Raw genomic sequence first — 24,238 nt, forward strand, 5'->3', positions numbered from 1 at the left:
TGAATTTTAAACAAAAAATGTTCTGCTCGTATAGCTTGAGAAAACATTGAGTTCTTGGAATATCAATTGCTCCATGAATTTTTAGGGATGAGCACGGTGCTGTGGGCATGTGGGGCCATCAAATTATTAATGCCAACAAGGATTTATGCAATCCATGTGACGTGCCACTGTTTGCATGGTGTTTAGATCTGTAGCTATTTTGTATTATCTATGAGGATTTATGTGATAAGAGGTGCTGCACCTCATCTTGTAGTATATTCTCTGGAATGTTGTTACTGGAACTTTGGGATGGTGACCTACCCCACCTGTTGGTTTGGTTTGCGGGGATATTTTTTGTGGTTTGTCCTTGTAATACTGCTTGCCTCCTCCCCTCCATAAATTTTGAAAAACCATGTCCAGATAAAAGTTCGATAATGGATAGTTACATGAGATATTTCTGTGGGAGAAATCTAAGGGCAAAGTCTCACTCAAGTTGTGCATGTTTGGCATAACTAGGACATGGAGTTGGATTAGTGTCTTCTGCATGAGTTCGTGCAACTATTTTATTCTTAGGATATAATTTGTACCTTCTAAAATCCAAAATGTGGAGAAGTTTACATGTCAATATTTGGTTATGACAGTTAATATAATTAGTTATTTTGGCATCATAGGGTGTGTTTTCAATGTAAAGAATGCTTTCGCAGGATTTGCTTACATTTTGTTTTTCTCCCCATGTTTTTTGGTTTTGGAAAATAGAAAACACGTATCTGCAAAAGAGGCTTTTAATATTTTGTTTATGTGAAACACAGGTATGAGAAAATTTCTATTCGCAGCAGAAAAAGGATATTCTCATGTTTTGGACTGTTTAAATTTTCTGCTGGATGAGGGGCAAATGTTTAGATGATGTTAGAACTCCACAAGGGAAGAAATTTTGCCGAAATTTTGCAGTCTTTACCCTTGCTATAAAAAAAGATTGAAATTTGAATAAAAAATTCCAAAATTTCGGCAAAATTTTGGGGTTTCGGTAGTTTCACTGGGTAGCGAAACCCTGATTTCGGCGAAGTTTTGCACCTTGGAACTCCATACAATCCAAAAATTGTTCTTAATTCCTGCAGTTCTGTGTTTGTAATGTTCCATTTTGTGTCAAATGTATGACCAGATCTGGATCTTATAGTTAATTAGACTGCATCCGAAAGCAGGCTTTCATGAACACAGTTAATTCCCGCAAGGTTAACCAAAGATCAACAAGTCAATTATCAACTATGAGGTAAATACTCTTCATAAGATAGGAGAGTCGATGGTAGGTTGAAATTTATTAGAGAAAGTCAAACCAGAGATGGAAAATTCAGTAAATGGCAAATCTGAATTAATTTAATCCTAGGCAACCCAACTATTAGATTAAAACCAAACTTGCATCTAGTTTATGATGCAGGGGGAACCCTAGAGATTAGGGGAACTACAAGGGCTGGTTACAAGTTTATTAGGTAAGGTATCTCTAATGAAAAATAACAAGTATAAGAGGGATTGCAACAACTAATAATTGATAAATATGCAAGTTAGACAAAATGACAAAGCGAATGGCAATATCAGCCCTAAATTAACAAGCAAGACTAGAGAAGACTCAATAGGGAAACAAAGGGATGGGGATCATGGCAATGTAACACCTGATAAACTTTATGAGTATCAAAAATTCCTAAAAAGTATATGCTGTTCTAGTAAAAAAATCTGTAACTAACATTAAAATTCAGCAAATAGCAATGTGAAAAGGACCTAGGGTTTAATGCAAATAAATCTAACGCAGTAAGAGAGGTAAACCAGCAGGTTCAACATAGATAAATTAAATATACTAAACGGTAGCAGGTGTAACTTACCTTAGTAACAGTGGCAGGGTTTTATTAATCAAAACGGGGGAAAAATATTAAAGTACCTGTTGATGGCCAGGAGGGGCTGCAATTGAATGTTGGTGAACACTAAAAAAGCATGTAGCAGAAAAACTGAGAGACATGGGAGCGGTCCTCTGCTGGGAGAAGGATTAAGGAAAGAGGGGGAAAAAAGAAAAAAAGAAAAAGGCAGCAAGGGACTATGGTACAGTAAAGGAAGGAAAATGGAAGAGAGAAACAAGAATTTGCAAGCAGCAGGGAATGGGAAACAGGAAAGACAATAATAAATAAACAAAGAAATTAGAGGGAGAAGAAAAGGGAAGGGTGATGTAAGCAAGCCACCCCTCTGGCCGAAACAACAATTTGGGCCCTAGAACCAAGCCCATTGGCACACTGAACCCTACCAGGGGTAGTTTTGTCATTTCCCCACTTCTTTTGGTTATTAATTTAGTCTTGTAAACCTTTCTTATATTTTTTTTGAGTCCATGTATAATTTTATCTTTCAAAGTGAGTTAGTATTGAGAAGTCTTGGTCAGTGTTGGAGCCCCCATTGGAATCAAGTTTAAATTAAGGTTCATTTTGGATTAATTTACTTGTTATTTTGCAAATTGTTCTTTTTTTTTTTTCCCTTCTCTTTTTCTTTTTTGTGGTTGTCATTTTTATTGAGCTGTAAAGGGGATCCTTGTCTATAAAGGATTTCCTGGAATAGTCAAGTTAGGTTTCCAAGTTTAAGTCCAAGTCTTTTTCCTCCAGTTGTAAGGCTATTTAAAACCCCACCTCTTTTAAAGAAAACAAGTTGAAATTGCTTTTTTTTGTTTTCTTTAATTATTATCTTTCTCTCTTCTCTTTTCTTCTTTCTTTTCTTTCTTGCTTTACTTCTTCATTCTTCTCTTCATTTCTTTCTTTCTGCTCTTAGGTTAGGAGATTGCTTCTGCTGTTTATAAGAAGATTAGTGCTTTAGGTTATGAAACTAAGGCATGGGACAGAAAGTGGGAGAGGGGCGGCCATCGATTCATTTGGGTTAGTGGTGCTTAGTCCACCTTTGTTGGCTTAGTCAAAGGAGGTGAGTCAGGTAAAAGAAAGAAAGAATGAAGAAGAAAAGAAAGAAAGAAAAGGAAGAAGAGGAGAGGAGAGAAGAGAGAAAGATAAAAAAAGACTCTAAGATCCTTCCAAGAAACCCAAGAAACCTTACCAATTCAACCCTATCTGGCTATCTTTAACAGATTCCATATATCTTTGTTAAAACCCTCACTTTATTTCCTTCTCAGTTTCTTACAGCCCATCCAGGTTTTTGTTAATCCAAGCTGTCTCAAGACCCTAACCTTCCAAAATTTCGCCATCAAACCCATCCCATATAGAATTGGTAGAACCCTAGCTTATCTCAAAACCTAGTCAACCCAAAATCTCTCCCATCGTGCTGATTGTTAAACCCTAATTTTCCCTGAACCTTTCCCATATTAGTTCTTTGTTTTCTGATTCACTAGAGAGGATCCTGGAGTAACTCTAAAATCTAGGTTACATCGAAGGTTTTCCATGAGAAGAGGAAAGGAAGAAAAGCCAAAAATGGGATAAGAAAAAACTTTAGCAGAAGGCTGTTGAACAGAAGAATAAAAAAAGAAAGGTGTAAAGAAAGAAAAGCTAAAAGACAGCAAGGAGCTGCCAGACAGAAAGAGGGCTGATGTAGCCTCATATGGGGTTGACCCCTGCACTCTACTCCCAGCCTTGCTGACATCATCTAACATCACATTATAGTAGGGCCCTTGGGCTGCATTTGCTTTAAAGCAGGGTGGTAGAAAAGGCATTTAGAGATAGGAAGCCCCACTTTCTTCTTCACATTCCCCCCACATATGCAGATATGCTTCAACTTCTTCTGCTTGTTTGCTTGCTTTTAAAAGGGTGCAGGAACTGTGGGGAGAATCTGTATCTGGATCTGTGGGTGTTGCTAATGAAGCTCGGCTCCATGGGGCCCTTGGGGCTGGGATGGGATCTGGCTTATCCCTGACATCGGCTTCTCCTCATAGGTTGGGATTTGCCTCCCTGAAAATTTCTTTCTCTGGAGGACCATCCTCCTTTGATCCTTTGTTGCCCTCCTAAGGTCATCAAGCCATTGTTGCCTCCTCAGGTCATCAAGCCATTGTTGCTCTTTGCTCATTTTCTTGGCTCTCCTCATCTGTGATGCCTCCCTTGACTCAGATAGCCCATACTCCCTTGGCTCCTTTGGGTCGAAGTCCTGCTCTCCTAGATCTGGGAGGTCATCTAGGCAAGCATCCTTGAACTCATCTCGCTGTACTCTCTTCTTTTCTGCCCTTAAAGTGTTGCCACTTTGATCTTTGCAGGAACCTTGGGGCATCCTGTGATATTCCTATTGCCCCACCTCTTATTTGTTTCTTGAGTTGCACTTAGACTTCTTCTTATTTGTGGTCAGTGGCTTCCTGTGCAACCAAGCAATGTGTTCAAATGATATGCATAATACAAGAAATTCACATTAAGTATCTTCAAAAGCATTGCAAAAACTCGAATAATTCAATACATACATTAACTAATATCCTCCCAATTTTAAGTATAAAAACAAAAAATAATTAGTATTTTTTATTTTTTAATAATATCAGAAAATATTTAATTTCAAATAATTAAAATAAATAATTATCGACCAAAAATTCAATTCAACAACATCATAGCTAGATCGAATGATGGTGTCTTGCATTAAATTCAATCCCATACATCATTTATACATATGTATCTTTTTAAAATACAGAATTTAGAAAGTAATTTTAAAATAAAAAATAATAAAAATACTAGCATTAATCAAAAAAATTAATTTAACAACACATAATCATAGATCATAGTTCTAGCATAAACATATATTAGTCTAAAAACCATAGAACACCATTAAGTCATCAACAAATAAAAAATAAAAATTGGGAAGTTTAGAATGAAACTTGCACAAATTTGAGAAAATACCCGGAGGGGGAACAAAGAATGTGATGGAAGGCAAAGGAGTCGTTGAAATTGGGTGGAAAAGGGGTTAAAAAAAATTAATACTTGCAAACAATGTGGGGCTTGAACTCTTGCTGGCAGTATCGATTTCGCAGAACTAGAGTGAAATATGGGATTCCTAGAGGGAAATGGGCCGGTCTGGCTCAAAACCATGTTTCAAGATTCTTCTGTTCGGTGCTGCCATTCATCCTTCAAGAGTTCTTCAAGTTTCTTCCCCGCGGTGGGGGGGGTGTGGGAGGCATGGCATCTTGTTCCTTTCTTTTGATCTGAACATTTGCGAAGTGAAGAGCACTGAATTGCAGCCAGTGGTTAACCAAAGGTTATCACGAGACTTCCATGTCCCTCAGAATTTAAGTGTCCAGGTGCAATACCAAGCCATCCTTGTCAGATTGGGGTGAATGCTTGTCATTCTCCACTGCTCTGCCTACTTCAAGGCTCAGCTGGTGATGTATACCGAAGTCAGGGGCCGGTCAGGATCCTCTTCTAATGAACCAGCAGGTAATTAGGCTTTAACCTTGCTGTCGTTGGTAAATTTTCAGCCCATTCTTAATGGACAGAAGCTGTATTTGACCCATTAAATTCTCCAGCAAGGCGGTTTTGCCTTCCAACTCCAGCTCGTAGGGTGGGGGGTGTCTAGGGTTGATTTTGGGATGATGGGGGAGGGTTATTAGGTTCAGCCAAGGGGTTTTGTATTGGTTCTAGACTGAAAACATTTTGTTTTTGAGTATCTTAACTCCAGCTTCGGTCCTAGAGCTAGGGTTTATGGAATGAGATAAGTGGAATTTCTTCTAGGGTTGGGTCAGGCTGACTTAGGCTGGAAATTGAGAGAATTAATTTTGTTTTATTGTTCTGTAATTTCAGAATTAATTCCTTTAGGCTAGGGTTCAGAAACTAGGTTTCCAAGTTCGATTAGAACTCTTGGTTAGGGTTAGGGTTTTTAGGGGCGACAGAGAAGGTGTAGGAGAAGGTATAAAAGGGTTTAGGGTTTGTTTGAGTGGTTAGGGAAGTATGGGTGTTTAGGTTGAAACTAGGGTTTAGGGTTTCTAGAGGTAGAAGATGATTTTTAGAAAATTTTTGGACCTAATGAAGGAAGGTTTAACAATGAAAAACTAGACATATGAATGAAGTTGAGGGAGAGGTGCAACCCTATAGTGGGAAAGGGGGGGGGGGTGAATGGGGTTGGAAATCTAAGGTTTTAGAAGGGGTGGGGAACTGTGGTGCCGCAAGATGGAGGAGGGGGAGGAGGTGAGTTGCACAAGGCTGGGTAGGGGATTAGCTTACTTGATCAGGAATAGTCTTGTCCCTTGATGACTGCTGAAGTCCGTCTCCTGGCTGCCACAAGGTGAAAAGGCAGGAAGATGGAGCTGGAATTTGCAGAAATTGCAGAAATTATATACGGTGTCAGCCATGGGCCTCCCTTCTAGGGAACCCATGGCTCCACTCAAGTCTTCCTTAGATTCAAATTTTTATTCATTCAAATCGCTTTGTTACATGATCTGAGGGGCTATTTATAACCTTGTTACTTGAAGGAAACTAACTAGTGCTCAACAAAAGCCTACTTGGACTCATCAAAAGAATCCTATTTGGAATAGAATACTACCCCAGTACAATTATACTTAAGTTGTAAACTAGGAGTAAGACTCTTTAAGTGAGAGTTACTAAACAAATACAACTTGCAAAATAAGATATCAACTTGAAAAAGAAATCCTACTTGAAATTAGATTCTAACAAAGACTCTTTCTCACACAAGGACTCTAACCACTTGACTTATTGAAATACAAAAGTAGATGTTGGTTACTACTTCCTAGAGTAATCAACTAGACTCCTTTTGACTCCACTTTTGCCTCTCATATGGTTCGGTCAGCCTATAGGTGTGCCTGTTGGTGTGTTTGGGCCCAAAATCTGAGAGGTGCCCTATGGTTGCCAATCCTGGTTACATCAGCTGGTGTTGTGCTATGTTAAGCACCTTCTCCGTGTCAGCCACTTCCTGCTCAGCAGATGCACCTCAGACTCCAGACTGCTCTCCAACGACCTTGGCTGACCGTTGGGAAGAAAACATGGCACCTTGGTTCTCCTGCTTGGCCTAGCTTGCTTCGTGGGCCTGGTGCTGGTCCTCAGTGTGGGTGATCTGCACTGGAAAGTCATGACGTTGCCCCACGGATCCTTTAGATCAGCATTGGCATGCCAAGCAGAAACAGCAGCTTCAGCCTCACCGACAGAAGGTGATCTTCCATGTATTTGAGCTTAGCAATAAGCTGCTCCATCCTTTACATGGGCTTCAGCAGCATATGCTGTTGTCCCCCCCGTGCATTGTTAATGGGGAAAGGAGGGAGATAGAATATGACTATAGTAAGCCTCTCAGCTGAGCAAGGAAGGCCCTCCCTGTGGTCCAATGGGGAGCCTGCATTTTGCATGCACTAGTTTTTTCCACTAAAGAGCTTTCGAATACAAGGTTTGTGGTCAGCACCCTGCCCCTGCCCCCCCGGCCCCCCAACCTACTCCCCTTTCTTTCCCTTAGGGAGTGCCAGTGGGAAATCTGGTGAGGCTGCTAGCTGTCTGACCTAGTCACTGGAGATCTACTTGCCGGCTGCTTGGCCTGGTTGCACGGCGTTAATGCCACCACCCTGAAGACCTTCTCTTCGTGTAGTAGGTATCCTGGTTTCTGATTGGTGTTGAGTGCCACTTCCATGGTATTGGAAACTTTTCAGGATGAACAAGAACATGTGGACAGATTGAAAAATAAAATAACATATAACTTTTACACCTTTCATAGATAACGTTAGAGAGTAGGTGATGGATGTAGCTCTATTTTTCTGAAACTTCCAGATTGGATGCTTCCAGATCTCTTCTGCAAGTTATAGGTTGGATCTCATGATTGTCCAAAAGGCATCTAGATACGGTTATACTAGATATGAGATCAATGCCCATGCTTCCACCATGTGAATGGATGCCTAGGTCTGCGTGCTTAGGGGGCTAGGAGGCTCCCTCCCCCCCCCCCCAACGGTTTATTTTTTACTTTAATGCATTATTTTCTTTCTATTTGTATTGTGCTTATAATTCTTTTTGGAATAAAAAGTTTTTCTTATCATTATTTGCGAAAGAAATGTCTAAATTTCCCAAACTACTAGTTGAAAGTGAGAATTGTGATATCGAATTCAGTTTCCTTTTAGAGTATTTCGGTGTACTCCCAAATCCCAAGTGATAACTCGAGATTGCTTTTGAACTTTCTGTCAGTAGAATGCTAACAATCCTGCTCTACGTATTTGGGTAATTGGTTATCGGGAATATCATGGGGATAGACTCGCGGTTTCATTACTACTGAATACTGATGCACTGATTACCAAAAAAAAAAAGAATACTGATGCACTAGTTTTGTTTGCTTTTGGGGATTTTACTGTTCTGGATTTATTTATTTGTTTGACTTGTGAGTAAGTTAAAACTTGGGTTGTGTGCTATTTTTTTGTTTATTAATTTGAACTCCTTTTCAGTAAATAATTTGGTTTTCAAAATGCCTATTACAGGCTGTTCCTGATGATGCTTCCAAGCTCACGGAATTTCAAAAAATCATGAAGCTTTCGTCTGATTTTGAGACTGTTCTAAAGGAGATGATGTTTATTTCACCATCTGACAGCAGGGATGAAAGGCTGAGCAATTTTGCACAAAATGTTGAAGTTCACTTCGCATCTCGAAAGAAGAAAGAAATACTAGCTAAGGCTAGAAATGTTCTTCTACAATGTGACTTCACTCTTCCTCCGGTAAGTAATACTTCTAGAGTGAGAAGGAAGATATTTTACCAGTTCACTTAATTATGATCAACCTTCGAAAGTTTATTCTTGCCTATTAGTCTTTCTATTTTAATTCCCAAAAGCTTTATAAAAGGGTGGACCTTTCTGCCTTCGTTTATTTCTTTAGATATGCCTTCAATCGATTCATCTATATACATATTTAAGAAAAGGGTGAACTCTATGGCAGGATTTTATGGCAAAAGATTCTACACCAAAGGCAAAGAGCGAAAGTTTTTCCAAGCATGCAGTCGATTTGCTATTCTTACCTGGGAGGTGTGTAGTGTCTAGAGCAGCACTGTTACTTATTGAACTCGTGCATCAGACACTTATGGTATGTAGTGTTGATTGGTGGATGCTCCATGTCTCACCTTTATTCTAGCACATGTGATGTACTTACCTGGAAAAAGGAAGAGTATGCTTTATTTTTTTATTCTTGTTTCCCTTTTGTAGAGCTTTCCTTACCTCAGTTCCATTTCCTGTTCCTTTACAACATTGGTAAAGGGAGGGCCGTAGGGGGTGACAGAGTATGCTGGTAATTCTGCACTTCGTTTGGTGTATAATGTGTTGTTACATTCATATACCTGACTTAACGGTGTAGCGCTAAATTAGGAGTGACTTAGGAACAAATTGAAAGGTTTAGGGTTTTGAACATGGTTATTAAAGTGGCAAAGTGACCAAAGCGATTGGGGCTCCATCTTGGCGACTAGGCGACTAAGCGGTGCTTAGGCGGCAATAAAGCGACCAAAGCGGTTTAGTTAATATTTTTAATATAACTACTTTTTAATACAAATACTTTTTATAATAAACTAAAGTACTAAACAAACATTCAACAATCACATTCATAAAAATAAAAATAAAAAACATTCAAGAATCACAATTATGAATAACAATATTATTCATATATAGTTGAGTGAAATTATTTCACAAATTATTTTTACATGACTTTTGTGTTAAATATACATGAATAATATTCGAATTGGAATCAGAATTGATGTATCCATTTTTTCCTTTTTTTAACCAAACAGTTCCAACATGATAAATTAATAGATCTCATTATTCCGATTTCCAAGTCATTGTTTATTTAATGATTAATTGATTATCAATGTTGAATATGGCTCATGCTTCACATTCTATGGCCGCATGCACTTTGGGCCTAAGAGTCCATTTGCAAATTGGGCCTCGATTCCAAAATGGCTCACATATTTAAATTTATATATGGCATTGTAGAATAAATTATGATTTAAAATAATAATAATAATAATATGCACAAATTACAAAATGTAAAAAAGTGGTTACTTTAGCATCTAGGCGGCAATATGGCGCAAAAGGCGGTAAAGTGGTAGTGCCTAAGTAAAAAAGCGGCAAGAAATCAGACCGTTAGTTAAGCGGTTCACAATTAAGCGGTTCAAAAACCGCTTTGCCGCCTAGGCGGACGCTTTGATAACCATGGTTTCGAAACAAACTAGTTTGTGGAATTCAACTAAAACTTTCACCAAATGATAAGATGATAGGATGCACTGTTGGGAATTTGAACCAATTCCAATGGATGGTTTTGAAGTTATATCCCTAGAGACCAAATGCAGAGAGAATGGTGATTACGTAAAAGATAAGATGACAGTGCAAATTCGAGAAGTTCAGTTATAGATTGGACTTGGAAATGTCATGCCCCCACTTACTAGGGTTAGGTGGGGCCCATGATAGATCGCAGAGGAGATAGGGGTTGATGTGGTAGACTTCATGGCCCAGGAGGGGGGTGCACATGCAGTGCTCGCCTGTCCGTTCATGCCACACCCTAGTGCATCCATGCAGAGTGAGAAGTTGATTGCCTAGTTCGACACCGAGGATGATGCGACTTAAGACCCCCGACGACGACGACGATGATGGATGAGATGAGGGTGTTGGATCTGATCCTAGGGACATACCACCAGCACTAACACCAGCAGCAGACGTGAGAGTTAGGGAGGGGGAGGACAACCACCAAGATTCATAGGCGAGAGTCAGTTCACCCACGCGACACAGGATTCAGACCATAGTGGAGTTACATCTCGAGGCAAAAATGTTTCGTCGACATATTCGAGGAAGGGGAAGGGGAGACAACACATATATGGCATGGAGGACGCCATCATATGGGTCTTGCCCTCCGGCTGATGTGGAGAGCTTGGTGGGATCTATAAGAACAATGAGCATAGATGATGCAGAGAGCTTGGTGGCATCAATGAGCATAGATGATTCTAGAGACTCCACCTTTAGAGGATCCAGATGGCATAGGTCTGCAGAGTCCAAATATAATACAGCTGTGGAGAGTATTGGTTCTACTTGGTTGACTTATGGAGCTTATGGTGTCCCTCCTGGCTATCAGACTCAGAGTGAACCACTAGTGGAGCCTTATAGTCATGGAGCTTATGGAGCTTATAGTGTCCTTCCCACCGTCACCTATCAAAGTCAGCCAGTGGAACCTTATTGTTATTATGGAGCTTATGGTTTCCCAGCCCCTGCTGACAACCAGGGTGTTTCTTCATTTGTTGAGCAGATCTTCCACTCTATACCATAGCCACCAACAACCCTTCTATATGCAGTTGAGCGAGTTCCTTATTCGGAGATTTCCGACTTTCCACCATCAGGACATCTTAGGCATATGGATGAGGCCATATACAGAGCGACAGTTGTTGATTACGTTGACAACTATATGAAGCAAACATCATGGGATGTGTATTATCATTCATATGGGGTGCAGAGGGAGCGGCAATAATATTCTCGATTTTTCTCATATATATATTATATACTTGAATGTTACCTTTTCAATGGTTTTTTTGGTAGACTAGTAGTTTCATTGTGTTTATTCTGCTTGAAATAGGTAGTATTCAATAATCCAGATCATTTTGAGTTCATATGAGGTTCTAAATTGAAGTTTCGAACTTTAGTAAAAAACAAAATGTTTCGATCGAGATTTTAGTCGAAACTTGAAAATTTCGGCCTTTTCTTGGGTTGAAATTCAAGTTTAGACCGAAATTTGTTCCTTGATCTTCATTAGGGTGATATTGTTCGCCTTATCCATGGCTCTAATACCAATTGATGTAAACTAAGGAGGACGGGACATTTGGGGGTTCAAATCTTCTTAATCTCGAACACTTTTAGGGTATTGGGCTTTGGTTGGGTGATTTTTAGAAAATGAAAGTTATGTTTGTTTATATTGTATTTATCGGAAACCTCCCTATGTATACTATATAACTTTGAATGACATATCTACATTAATATTTTTTTAAGCAAAATGCATGTGCCAATGTGTTTTTTATGCTTTAATTAGCTTATATGCGGAGTCCCACCCCCAAAATACTGCTAAAGTCCTTTGAAACTTGCTGTCAAAATTTGTAGGAAAAAGTCCTAAGTTTCCACAAAATTCGACTAAAATTTCAACAATTTCGAACTGATTGACCGAGGTTTCAAATTTGGTCGAGATAGAGGATTTTGTTCAGTACCCACTAATTTTGTTCCAGTTTTTTGAAAACCGGAAATTTTGCAAATTTCTTTCGAGTATCGTACCATGCTTGGGGATTGAAACTCAAACTGATGATCGTCTCCAGTATCCAGATCTTCAACCTCTAGGATCATCCAAGCTCATGGATCCTATCGAGCCTGCCAAGCTAGCCATATCCAGTAGCATGGAGAGAGTTGGGTTTGCGAGAGGTTGAATCTTAGGTTTCGGCTGAATTTTGGACCATGGTCCTAGGACATGGGATGGAGAGGGACGGATTTGCATTATATGGGTTTTTTGATATGGTGGAGTTGGGGGCTCATCTGTTGATTCTAGTAGTATGTCTACATATGGATGCGGGGATCGATCAAGTGCATCATTTGTGTACTCCATCTTTAGATATCCATCAGGACAATGACCTAGTCATCATTAGGTTAAAGTCCCATGGCCTTACGACACAATCCCTAGGCTAGGACATCGACTTTATGGTGATTCCCACCTATAGAAGGGCATTGACAGACTATACGGGCAAGTTTATGAGTACCATGACATGTGGCCTGCTTTTGTACAATATTCGAGATACTACGTGTCTTAGGGTTGGATCCACCTAGGCACACAACTTGGAACTAAAGCCTTGAAGTTTCTTTCTGGTTATTTTGTATATGTAATTCTGTATCAAACATTGTTTAATGTTACATAGTTCATGTCTTGGCAACCCTCATGTAATGCTGAGACAACAACAGTTGAATGGTAACTTCTCATTGGTTTTTTAGCAAAATACAAATTCCATTATGTTATTTATGTTTTAAATATGTAGTATTCAAGAAATCAAACCGATGTTACAGCTAAAGAGCCCAAAACTTGCTGTCGAAACTACCTGGGAAAGTTCCCAGGTTTCGACTGAATTTTCACAGGTTTCAATCATATATCACTTTCAAGGCTGGTCGAAGCAGGCCTTGAAACTGAGGTTTTTATTCTTGGTTATTCCCCACCCCATTTTTCCTTTATTTTTGCAGTAGGTGCACTTGAATTATTCCTAGTTTTCTCTACATTGTTATTTTTTGTATTTTGATGTTACAAATAGGATCTTGATTAGGTCAACTACTATTTTCTTGAAAAACTAGCATGCAGAGTAGGGTTGCAATGGCATGATCCCCATCCCCCTGTTTCCCTGTTTAATCCTTGCTTTTGCTTTTTTTTATCAGGTCAACAGTATTTGATCCTTGCTTAGTTACGTTATTATATTGGCTAGGGTTGAAATTGATGTTTATTTCTTTGCTGTGATTGTCTAATTTGCTGGTATAATCAGATTAGGACTGTTGCATTTCCCTTTTTATTTATTAGCTACCAATTTACCATGAATGATTATCTAACCTAAGAACTAGTAACCAGCCCTTGTAGGTTCCACTAATTTCTGGAGTTCCCCCTGCATCAAGTGAATAGTTGAACTCAAAGAAAAGCTTTATTAATCAATCTTCCAACTGTGGGAAGGCTTTGTGCAGCCTGCTACATATAGAGAGAGCAAAGGCTCGCTCAAACAAAACAGAAAGTTCCTGATGATATCGGGAGCTTACATGAAAAGTAGAAACTCCTAGATGGATAATAGAAACTAAATAAACTCTTAGTTCCCTCACGCAGAGACAAAACCGTTCTCAATAGATCTTCATATTAGCTGGTCTTGGCCCCACAGAGTCTTCTAGTATCATTCTCACCAAGGCAAATGTAGAGACTGTTTTGGCTTCCTCTACATGCTTCATGAACTCTTCTCTCATAATTCTTGCCAACTGCTTGGCATGTGCTTCACTAAACAACAACAATGGCAAGCCTTTTCCCAACTAAGTGGGGCCGGCTAATGTGCATCACTAAATGTTTCATAACATTAGTGTGTTAATGTTGTATCCATGACAATATTTTCTGGCCAACAGTTAATTTTCATATTCTGTGATTGGTAAGAACGTAATTTCTTTGAGGGGGCATAATTATGTTTTATAACTATTGGTGCAGGATATATGCTTGTCATCTCCTCGAGTAGCAATGGAATTTTATCATGCTGCAAGGGATGCTTTACTTCTCTATGAAGCTGTTGTACCTGTCAAGGTGAGTAGGTTCATCAAACTCTTTATATTTGATAATGGGTAGGAGTCAGGAACGTATAAGGATAACACAGGTTCAATTAGTGTTTGTCTGTGCAATGTTATTTAAAAATATTGAGCCGCTACATTATGATGTTCTGCCTGCTCAGCTACTTTATTAGTATGGTGGAGATTTATAGTTGATGACTTGATGTGACACCAAAGTTTGACTGAAGGTAAGTAGGTTCATCAAACTCTTAAATGTCTTACAGAAATTGCTCCACGGGTAGGGAGTACATCATTGGTCAAGCTGGAAAGGAGGAAACTACTTCAGAAGCAGTTGCATCTGAGCCAGCATTCAACAACATATCGGATGCAACAGCTAGAGTTATCAAATTGGTTCTTCTCAAGAAGAGTTAGAGAGGCAACATCGGTCCAGGGAAGTGACCGGCGGGGTGGAGCGAGTTCCAGCAAAGCCCCCTTGGATAAGCCGGTGGAGGTTCTGGTTTGGTTGCAGATCCGACAATGGTGGAAGCCTTGTGCGACATAAGTGTAGTTGTGGGGTAAGTAACTAATTCAGTTGGCCTGATGGAAAGATGTTCAAGATTTGGTTACATGATTAGAATTGATGGCGAAATCTGAGGAACAGTTTCTGGGGAAGATCACTACTCAAGAGGAGGGTGAATCACCATTGTTGGCGGTTAGGGTTTACAACAATAGGATGGATGTTGCAGGAGAAGAGAAAGCGAAGATAGGGGTTGGAGCAGCGGCTCAGGTTCAGCTGTGGGTTCAGTCTATTAGACCCCTGACCCTGGGCTGGTCGGTGTATTTGGTTCGTCAAACTAGAATGATGATATGGGCCTCAACTAAGGCACATGCCAGAGCTGCATCGGACCCATTTAATAAAACCACGTAATTGGACCCATATGGTGGGCTAGTAGACATACATGTGGGGCCCAGGAAGCTTGTTAGTTGTTATTGGGCAGTTTTAACCAGGGGTATTTGTGGAGACTTACGGAAATTCACTGCTCATCCATCTCATACCTCCCTCCTCTCAACCAAACCGTCACAGTGGGCAGTGTAGCAGCCAAAGGTGGAGGCCACTGATTGACGCTGGTGCAAGGGGCTTCGAGGTTTAAAAGGGTGATGCCACTGGAACTTTTAACTCAAGCTTGACTATATGCTGTGAACCAGATCCACAAATCAAAGCCTCCAGAAGCCGATGGTGGAGCTGGACAACCCTTGATCAGAGCGATGGAAGTGCCCATCTCACTCTGGCTGACCTCTAGGAACAAGGCACACAAAGAGGGCTCCGTCCCTATCACTGATTTACCCCGAACGTCTTCAGGTACTGTGATGGATTTACTGAAAATGGAAAGAGAAAGGTATATACTTGTTTCTGTGCTTCATGCTGTGCGTAATGGCACGACAGATGGAAAATATTTATGTCGACTAATGCCAAAGTTCCAGCAGCTTGAGTCAGGATCTTGTTTAGAGGAATATGATCTGTAGTTACTCGATCCGCTATATGCATGTGTTCTCAGTTATCAAACAAGCGCTGCTGAGAGCTGAGGACCTTAGTGCAACAAGTGTTGTGTTCTATATGGATCCTTATAGTTCTTGGCTTTCAGCTCAACCTAGTTCCAAGGGCTATACCTAGTGTGATTATTTCGTCATCTGAAGATTCAAAGGTTTCTCCATATGGGCTGCTTCGAGTTAATTGAATACCGATTCTGTTGGATTCCTAGGACGGTTGTTCTTAAAGACTCTGAACTAGCATAGTTATGCATAAAGCATGTGAAGACCAAGCTTCTAACTTTCCCTCGCCTTGAGGACAAAGTGAGTTTCAAGGGTCGGTGGTGTTAGGGCCCTGGATCAAGACACGTGGAGGAGAGAGTAGGAGTTGCTGTAACCAACTACTGGTTGGTGCGTTATAAATAGGGGGAATTGTGAGGAAAGGACATCAGTTGTTATGTGAGCGGTTTTGGGCAGCCTTTGGCTGAGGGTTGCATATTGTCACGACCTTACTCTTTCACTAAATTAATTGCGCTAGCACTTAGCACCTGCAAGAGAGTGAGTAGAGAATTGGAAGAGAGTTTGAGAGAATGAAGCTTTTTATTGCTTGAGAACTCATTTACTAGCTTTGGTCTCAATTACTTGATGCGTCTACACAATGAGGCCTCTCCTATTTTCAGGCTTTCTACTATACAACCAATGGTTAGGATCTGTACAAGTGTCCTCCATCCAATGGTCGAGAACATTCTAAGTCTTAGATATTAGTAGGCAAGAATTCTAGAAGCTAGATATTTTACAAAGGCCAGATCTTTCTAGTCTTCCCCTTAGTGCTAGGTTCTAGGCTTGTCTTTGCCCAATAGGAATTTTCTTGGACTAGGCCAATGTGGCCCTTACAAACTAAGCTTGTGGGCCTACATTTGGGTGGGCTATGACATTCTCCCCCACCTAAGCTGTTGAGGCCATAGTGGCATCTTCTTCGTGGAACTTTTGTATTTACTCTTGGAACTGCCATAGAGAGTGCGCTGGTTCCTAACTTCCCTCGCTCGGGTAGTCCCTTCCACTTGACCAAATACTCCTGGCTAGAAGGTACTCCCCGCTTTCGAATGACTCTATCCCCAGTTATATATTTAGCCTCTTTGATGTAGGAACTACTGACACTCATTGGTGCTCTTGTTGGTGTTCCATGGGTTAGGTCCTCCATGTCTCCATGATATGTCTTGAGCATGCTTGCATGGAGGATTGGGTGAATCTTAAGCTTAGGAGGTAGGCTTAACTCATACAGAACCTTCCATACCTTCCTCACAATCTTGAAGGGCCTTTGTAACGATGGACCAACCCTTTGTGCTCCTTCCTTCGGATCTTGAATTAGTGAGGTAGAAGCTTCAGCATTACTAACCCAACTTCAAACTAGGGGATTCCAACATAGACTAGGAATCACAACTAGACAAGGACTTCACATTAAAACAAAAAATAAAAACTTATATGAGAATCTAAGTCAAGGACTTTGCATTAAAACAAAAACTAAAAACTCAAATTAGAAATTAAGAAAACAAAAAATAAAAACTCAAATGAGAGACTAAATATAGATCTAGGGTCTTGATACTTAGCTGGATTCAATGGGACCGAGACCTAGGACTCCACAAAATGTGCAAAATGATCAAAGTACCCCTAGACCGAAATAATGGCCGTAGGGTTTGAGGTAGTAACCATAGGCCCTAGGCTACCCCTGGAAGCAGTTCACATCACATGGAGGCCCCATGGATGCAAGAAAGCAGAGGATCACCTGTAACTATTGTGGTAAAGTCATTTAAGGAGGTAAATATTATGCTGGTTAGATATTATGCTGATACACTTAGGTGCCACCAAGCCCCTTCTGAGGTGAGGGATGCTATTCTTGACAGCTTGCTTGAGTTGGCTGAGCAAGCAGAGGAGCTACACTACCTGGGGTTGGTGGAGCAGGTGGAGGTGGTGCTGGTGCTGATGGAGCAGGACTTGGAGAGCTGCTTGGTGACTGAATGATTGTCTCTTTAATTTAATGCTTTTGTTCTTGTACTCTGGTGGTGTAACTTCTAAGTACATTGATGTTATAATGTGGAATTTTGAACAACTGAGCATGTTTGATGTGTTATTTGACTTTAAACCTTTATTTTTAATTTTTTTCATTTATAATCAAGTAATGGTTGTGCATTCATGTTCCATAAGTTTGTATGTTCATTCCTTTTGCATATCAATTTCAAGTTAGGGTCGAGTTGGAACTCATTTATTCACTTGTTTTCTCACAAGTCTAAGGCTACAACTGTGTTTAGAAGACCTAAAATAGGCTAAACACCCAATTCCAGCCCAAACGGAGCCCTAAAACCCACCATGATGTGCCCTCGAGTTCACTCGAGTTGAGCTTGGAAAGAAGTACCAGATCTCGGTTTTTTGGCTGGCTAGGATCAAGGGTCGAGGCTGAGATCTCAAACCATGCCTATTTCTCTATGGTGTTATATTTAGACTGCTATTAACGTAGCTTCAAATCCCTTTTTTCACAAGCGTACAAAGCATACTGAAGTAGTCTGCCACTTTATTTGTGATAAGCTGCAACAAGGGCCGATCTCCACGTGTCATATACGGACCGGAGAACAGCTGCTGACCTGTCTACAAGATCGTTGGGGGCTGAAAGAGCAAGTAATAATGTAACTAGCTGGGAGTGTTTGATATTTATTCTCTAGCATGAGGGGGTGTTGGAATGTAGGTCAAAAGGGCAAAATGGGAACGGAAAAGGGCTCTCTGGATTTATCCCCTGATGCTAAATGCCAAGAGTGCCTGGGCTAGAATATTGATTCTGTGTGGTCTTTTTTCCTTGTTTTATGTTTCCTCATATGACTTGTATTTATTCTATAAATGAAGGCCAATGTGTTGGAGTTCCTCACAAGGAATTTGATGTCTCTCTCATATCCTCTTCTTCTCTCTGTTTTTTCTTAATTATTATCAATAAAGAAAGAAAGGAGGAGTGGAATAGAACAAAACCCTTGCAAAGAAATTACTAGGAGCCCACCTGAATACAGAATTAAGAATCTTCTTTTTCATCCAAAGAAATGCATTCCCCAATAGTGAACCACATGCAATAGTTGGACAACAGAAAGGAATAATTAATCCAATGAAATCTGTTGTCCTACGTAAAAAAACTGACCATTTTCCCTGCCAAATAGGGTTGATTACCCGGATTCTGTTCCTTCAGTCAACTTTATATATTCCATTCACTACCATTGTACCCACCTTAGCGCTGAAATTCTAATGGCCATAGGTCTTTTACATGTTTAACCAACTGAGGCCTGACATAGGCGTGAATAAACCTTTTCCTGCTTTTTGCCTGCATCAGCTGGTGAGTTGATATATTTGGAAGGTTCTCAAGAATCAATCTCTGATTTTATTTTCTTTCTTTACAAGTTCGTGTTTCTATACCTAGTGAACCAATTCACTTCACTCTTGACTATCGTATAACTTTTCCACCATGTTATTCAATATCTATTTAGTAATTTCGAACTGTACTTTATTAAATCACTACCAAGTCTCCATTCCCATTCCCATCCCCTGCACCAGGCTCTAGGATCTCCTCTCCAGGTCACTCCCTCAGTCGTACAAGCTCCTTCCCCTCCCTGGCTTCCTCAGGCCTAATTACATCTATGGAAGATATGCTGGTCAATACCCTGTATAACATTAATGTTTAGAATATCATGATTCATGAAAGCATTAGAAGAGAAAGGGGAAAAAATGTTTCGTCTCTTTGAAGAACAATCATACTCCGATTTAACGTTGAAGCCAGAGTCACACAACTCACAAAGAGTATATCTCCTTCCCTCTTAATGGGAACCCAGTTGTTTACTTTGATTGCGACTCGTTCTCTCAAAAGTACTTAATAAGAAGAGCAATATTCAGCTTCTCACAAAAGAAGCATGAAGCACGGTTTTATAGGGTTTCAAGTAACCCTAAAACAGAGCTAAAATGAAAATAGCAAAATTAACAAAAATACCGCTGAATGGAAAAATGCCCAAAAATCCTCAAAACGTGAAAAAACAACGTCGGTCACTGCAGCGCCGTGAGATTTTTGTTTCTGGCCTTGTTTAGGAGTGACCTGTCAAATTTCAGCACATTCCGAGTTTGGGACCCTAAGGTACCCATGTGCATCGTAGCATAGTAAAAGCAAGAGACAGGCCAAAGTCAGAGATGGGGGCTTTCATTCCCAGTCAATCATACACTGTCAAAGCAAACGAGTTTGACCATCAAAGTAAGGGTCGGTTTCTGGTGTAATTTTTACATGTACAAGCAACTGTCTTTATACATTGTAGATCAATGTAGAGATCAGCAGCAGATACCAAGATGTAAAGTTCTTTGGATGGATCAAGATGTGAAGATTCCAGTTTATCCAGAAAACAGGTTGAAAAAAAAAAAAAAAAAAGGAGTGTAGGCAAAACAAAACAAAATATGCAGAGCATCAGAAGAGCTCAAATTAACAAAAAAAGGTGGGTGGGGAAGAGAATGTTTGGGTTTATTGATATTTTAAACTGGGTTTATTGATGATTTTAAACTGTTCTCTCTCTTATATGATATAAAGGGTTCTAATTGAAATTACATTGATGATAATCAGGGTTGTTTACCACTACGTCACAGTGGGTTGCACCATTGCAGGAGAAATGCAGTGTAACAGATTGCATCGTTATGATGTTTTTCTCCCATCCAGTTGCCTACGAGGCCAGTGTGATGGATAAAAAAGCAAATGGTGTTCTGTGTAGATTGATGTTTAGATGCCTATGTGAATAGGAACTGGATCAGGAGGGAAATGCAGGCAAGGGAGGGTGCGGCTGGGCATTGGTGTTGGGGAAATGTGTGGGAGTAGGGCAGATGTAGAGAAGATAAGCTGGAGTGCCGGTGAGATGCAAATTGCAGCACCAGAGGAGGAAGAGAGAGGGGCTGTGGTCACAGGGTGATAACAGACAGCTGGAGAAGGAAAGTGGGGGGGGGGGGTCTGTGTGTTTAAATTCTCTCTAGAAGAATCTATTGTGGGGTATCCATTTTGACTCATCAAATTGCTTGAAAGAGGGTAAATAAAAATACAGTGAATTAAAACTACTTTGCTGTGACATGTAGGACAACCCTTCTTTTATTCATGTCATATTATGGATCTTGCTTTAATCTCATGGATGTTTTGATGAATTATTTATCTGAATGATGGTTGTAAGACTAATTTATTTCTAATTTATGAAGCTAGAGAAGCAGTTTGATAGCATAAATGAAGCTCCAATACTCTTGCACAATGATTGTCTTTATCTTTCTCATGAGATCCTTGGCCTTGCATTTGAGGTGAGTAAAAGATATACTTTTATATTGAACATGTTTCTTTTCCCACCTTTTTCTTTCAGGGTTTTTTTTTGTTTTGTTGTTAAATTGTGTGCATGCCTTTCTGATTACAGTGTTTCTAATTAAGTTCTGTGCTTAATCTCTGTCCAGTATCGTTCGGAATTCCCAAGTTCTCTGAAGGAACATGTAGTTTTTGTTGACATGGCACCAAGATTTCAACAGCTGGCTAAAAATGTACTTGAGAAACATATTCAACTAGTTATCTTTAATTTAAAAGAGGTACCAAGATTGGAGAAATGCTTATTCAATTTCATTAACCACAGCTTTTCTCATGTTCGCATAGACTTCTGTTTTCTTCTCTCTTGGGTGAATATGTTTGTCTCATTTTGCATTGTTGTGATCCATAAAGGCCATAGATTGTGCAAATGGGTTTCAGAATACACATCAAATGCAACAATACGAGTGTGCAAAGTTTTCTATCGACCAGGTAGCTAATAGTTTTATGCTATAATTTATTTAACCAATTTTTGATGACATCATTCTGTAAATCTGAATGTTTTGTGATCAGGTTGTCTTCACCATTGAGAAAGTCCATATTATTTGGGAGCCTCTTTTTCTGCCTGAGATATACAAGAGAAGCATGTGCATAGTGCTCGAATCTGTGTTTTTCAGAATAACGGAGGACATACTCCTTTTAGATGATTTGGCAGCGGAGGAGACATTACAGGTACTATGACTGAATCCTGTGACCATGTGGTGTAGTATTTGCTTTTTTCGCGTGTGTTTTTTATTTTTTGGGGTTGCCCCGACCTTTTTTTCCTGCCAAAATCCTACAAAGTTAGCTTTTGAACATGTTTTTCTCTATTAATTTAAGCACTAGGTCTGTCACCTTTTCAGCTTCAGAGGCTGATCCATATGACACTAGAGAGCTTATCTTCCTTGCTTGAGTCCCTAATGTGCATCAATAGAAACACAATACTTCAAGAGGGTGTTAGAGATATTCAACTAGCTGAACTGATTCCATCTTTACGGAAACTCCGAAAATTAGCAGGCATGTATCTTTGGCCCGCATAATTCTTATTTTTGATAGGTACTGATGCAAAAGTTTGTTTAGTTATTATATTTTATTTAGAAGTTGACTTCGTTTCTGTTGGCAGACTTATTAGACATGCCCCTAAAATCCATTACGACAACTTGGGAGAGTGGGGAACTGACTGATTGTGGCTTCACAGCTTCGGAGGTATGATTCAACGTGGCACATTTATTTGAAGTTTTGAACTGTAGATTTATAGTTGGTATAATCATCTATAGATTAAGCACATACATTCTGCATATAGGCATGCTTGCCTGTGTATATGGTGAGCCATGTCAACCTTTTATTTTCTTCAATGAAAATAAAATGAATAAGAAAAACCTTTGCTTGCAATAAAATTCTGTTACACAAAAGGGAGGAGTGATCTTTCCATTGCTAGTGTATATAGGTTCTGTCATCAGCCATGGTTTCCCTCCCATATATACTTCTGATTTGCCTTTTATCAAGAAAGGAGCTTATTTTTCAAGCCATAATTTTCCATCACATATTATGTGTTGCCTGTGGCTATGGTTTTTCTGGCATGCGTATTACTCATTTGGCGATTCTCACTTTTGATAGATGGTTAAGTTCTAGATCAGTTGTGTGAATTTTTTAGAGCCAAAATCATTTACAACATGTATGCCCCTTCTATTTTTTATAAGGGTTTACTTTTCACTTTTGAACCTCTATTTCTCAACATGGATAGGCTGAAATTTGGCACATGGGTAAACTGGTTTGTACAATAAGTCCAGAATATGTTACTCGACAGCAGTGCTGTCCTACATGGCAAAACTCCCTAGCTTATGGGCAGTCTATATGCAGGCTTTGGAGAGATCTTGCTCCTTAAATATAGTTTAATCTGTTTGTTTGCATGCTTTCTGTTATGACTTAATTGCTGGTGAAAGATACAGAGAGGGTTCAGGGAAGAATTGAGAAACTCAAGAGTGATGATAAGAAGGAATTTGGTTTAACTCTTCATACTCTCTGCTTCATAAGCATTACATTTAAAGTGAAAGAAAGTAACAGAACGCATGCAAGTGTAACTAATCATCTGGACTAAGATCTAGAGGTGAGATGTAACCGTAAGTCATTAAAGAGAATAATCCTTCAGGTATGTTGGCTGACGTCCTACTTGAGAGGTCCTTCATGGTGCTATAGTGGCATCTGAATGTTCACCCTGTGGGCCCTCATTGTCCAAGTCATCTGCCACTGTAACGTTGCCACGCTCTGAAAATCAACCTTGTCCTCAAGGTTAAAATGGGGATAATGATGAAGAAATTCCAATAAGTCTTCCCATGTGGAGTCTTCCAACAGTAACCCCACCCATTGCACCAACACTTGTTCTCATTTGAACGATGGCTAGAGGTGTTGGTTCTTTTGACAGTAAGGAATCAGTTGGCAGTGCTTGCGGTGGATCTCCCACATTTGGCTTAAGAACTGATATGTGAAACAGGTGGATGCATGAAGCAACAGGTAATGCCACCCAGTATCCCACCTTCCCTATTCTCTCCTTGACCTGAAGGGGACCATAGAAGTGGGGAGAAGGCTTGGTTTCAATCTTCGCAACTGATGTGTGGCGGTTGGCTGGAATTTAATATAAACCCAATCTTCTACGGCAAACACTGTTGGAATGCCGCTTGTCAGCCATGTTTTTCATCCTTGCTTGAGCTTTCTGTAGACTGCATTTTAACTCGGCGAGTACCTGATCTCGCTTTTTGAGCTTGTCCTTAACTGCTGCATTAGGAGTAATTAGGTAGATAGTGGTTAATAGTGGGAGGTGGGGGAGGTATTAATGGTAAATGATAAGAAGTATTGTAGGAGAACTCAGCCCACCCTGAATACTTCGTCTAACGACTGGGATTCTCTGCTACTGCCCTCTGAGATACATCTTCAAGCACTGGATCATTACCTCAGTTTGGCCATCCATCTGTTTGTGGATGATACGAGGTACTCAAGGCCAACGTGGTTCCCTGCAGGCGGTGAAGCTCTTTACAGAAGTTGCTCAAGAACATGGGATCCCTATCACTCACCATGGAACAGGGTATTCCATGGTGACGTATGACGCCTGCAGGAAGACCTCTGCTATGTGTTGAGCTGAATACCATTCGTCAAGGGACAAAAATGGG

The 24,238-nt window shown here is 40.0% G+C and overlaps 1 protein-coding gene across 3 annotated transcripts in view; it reads left to right on the forward strand.

The window, feature by feature from the left end:
- The window catches only part of ATZW10 (centromere/kinetochore protein, putative (ZW10)), a 36,511-nt gene that overhangs the window by 7,029 nt on the left and 5,244 nt on the right, over positions 1-24,238 (forward strand). For 2 of the 3 annotated variants that reach the window (XM_089140140.1, XM_089140141.1), the window contains exons 7-15: positions 8,378-8,611; positions 8,829-8,972; positions 14,118-14,210; positions 20,948-21,043; positions 21,191-21,319; positions 21,450-21,527; positions 21,609-21,767; positions 21,938-22,091; positions 22,198-22,280. In XM_089140140.1, coding sequence (XP_088996266.1) covers positions 8,378-8,611; positions 8,829-8,972; positions 14,118-14,210; positions 20,948-21,043; positions 21,191-21,319; positions 21,450-21,527; positions 21,609-21,767; positions 21,938-22,091; positions 22,198-22,280 — 1,170 coding nt within the window. Of the gene's footprint in view, positions 1-8,377; positions 8,612-8,828; positions 8,973-14,117; positions 14,211-20,947; positions 21,044-21,190; positions 21,320-21,449; positions 21,528-21,608; positions 21,768-21,914; positions 22,092-22,197; positions 22,281-24,238 lie in introns of those variants that run through there. The other variant, XM_089140142.1, reaches the window with a different exon arrangement.

The sequence above is a fragment of the Hakea prostrata genome, chromosome 11 (assembly GCF_041222555.1).
Source record: "Hakea prostrata isolate BN-2017 chromosome 11, UWA_Hpros_2, whole genome shotgun sequence".
In the NCBI taxonomy this organism is placed as follows: Eukaryota; Viridiplantae; Streptophyta; class Magnoliopsida; order Proteales; family Proteaceae; genus Hakea; species Hakea prostrata.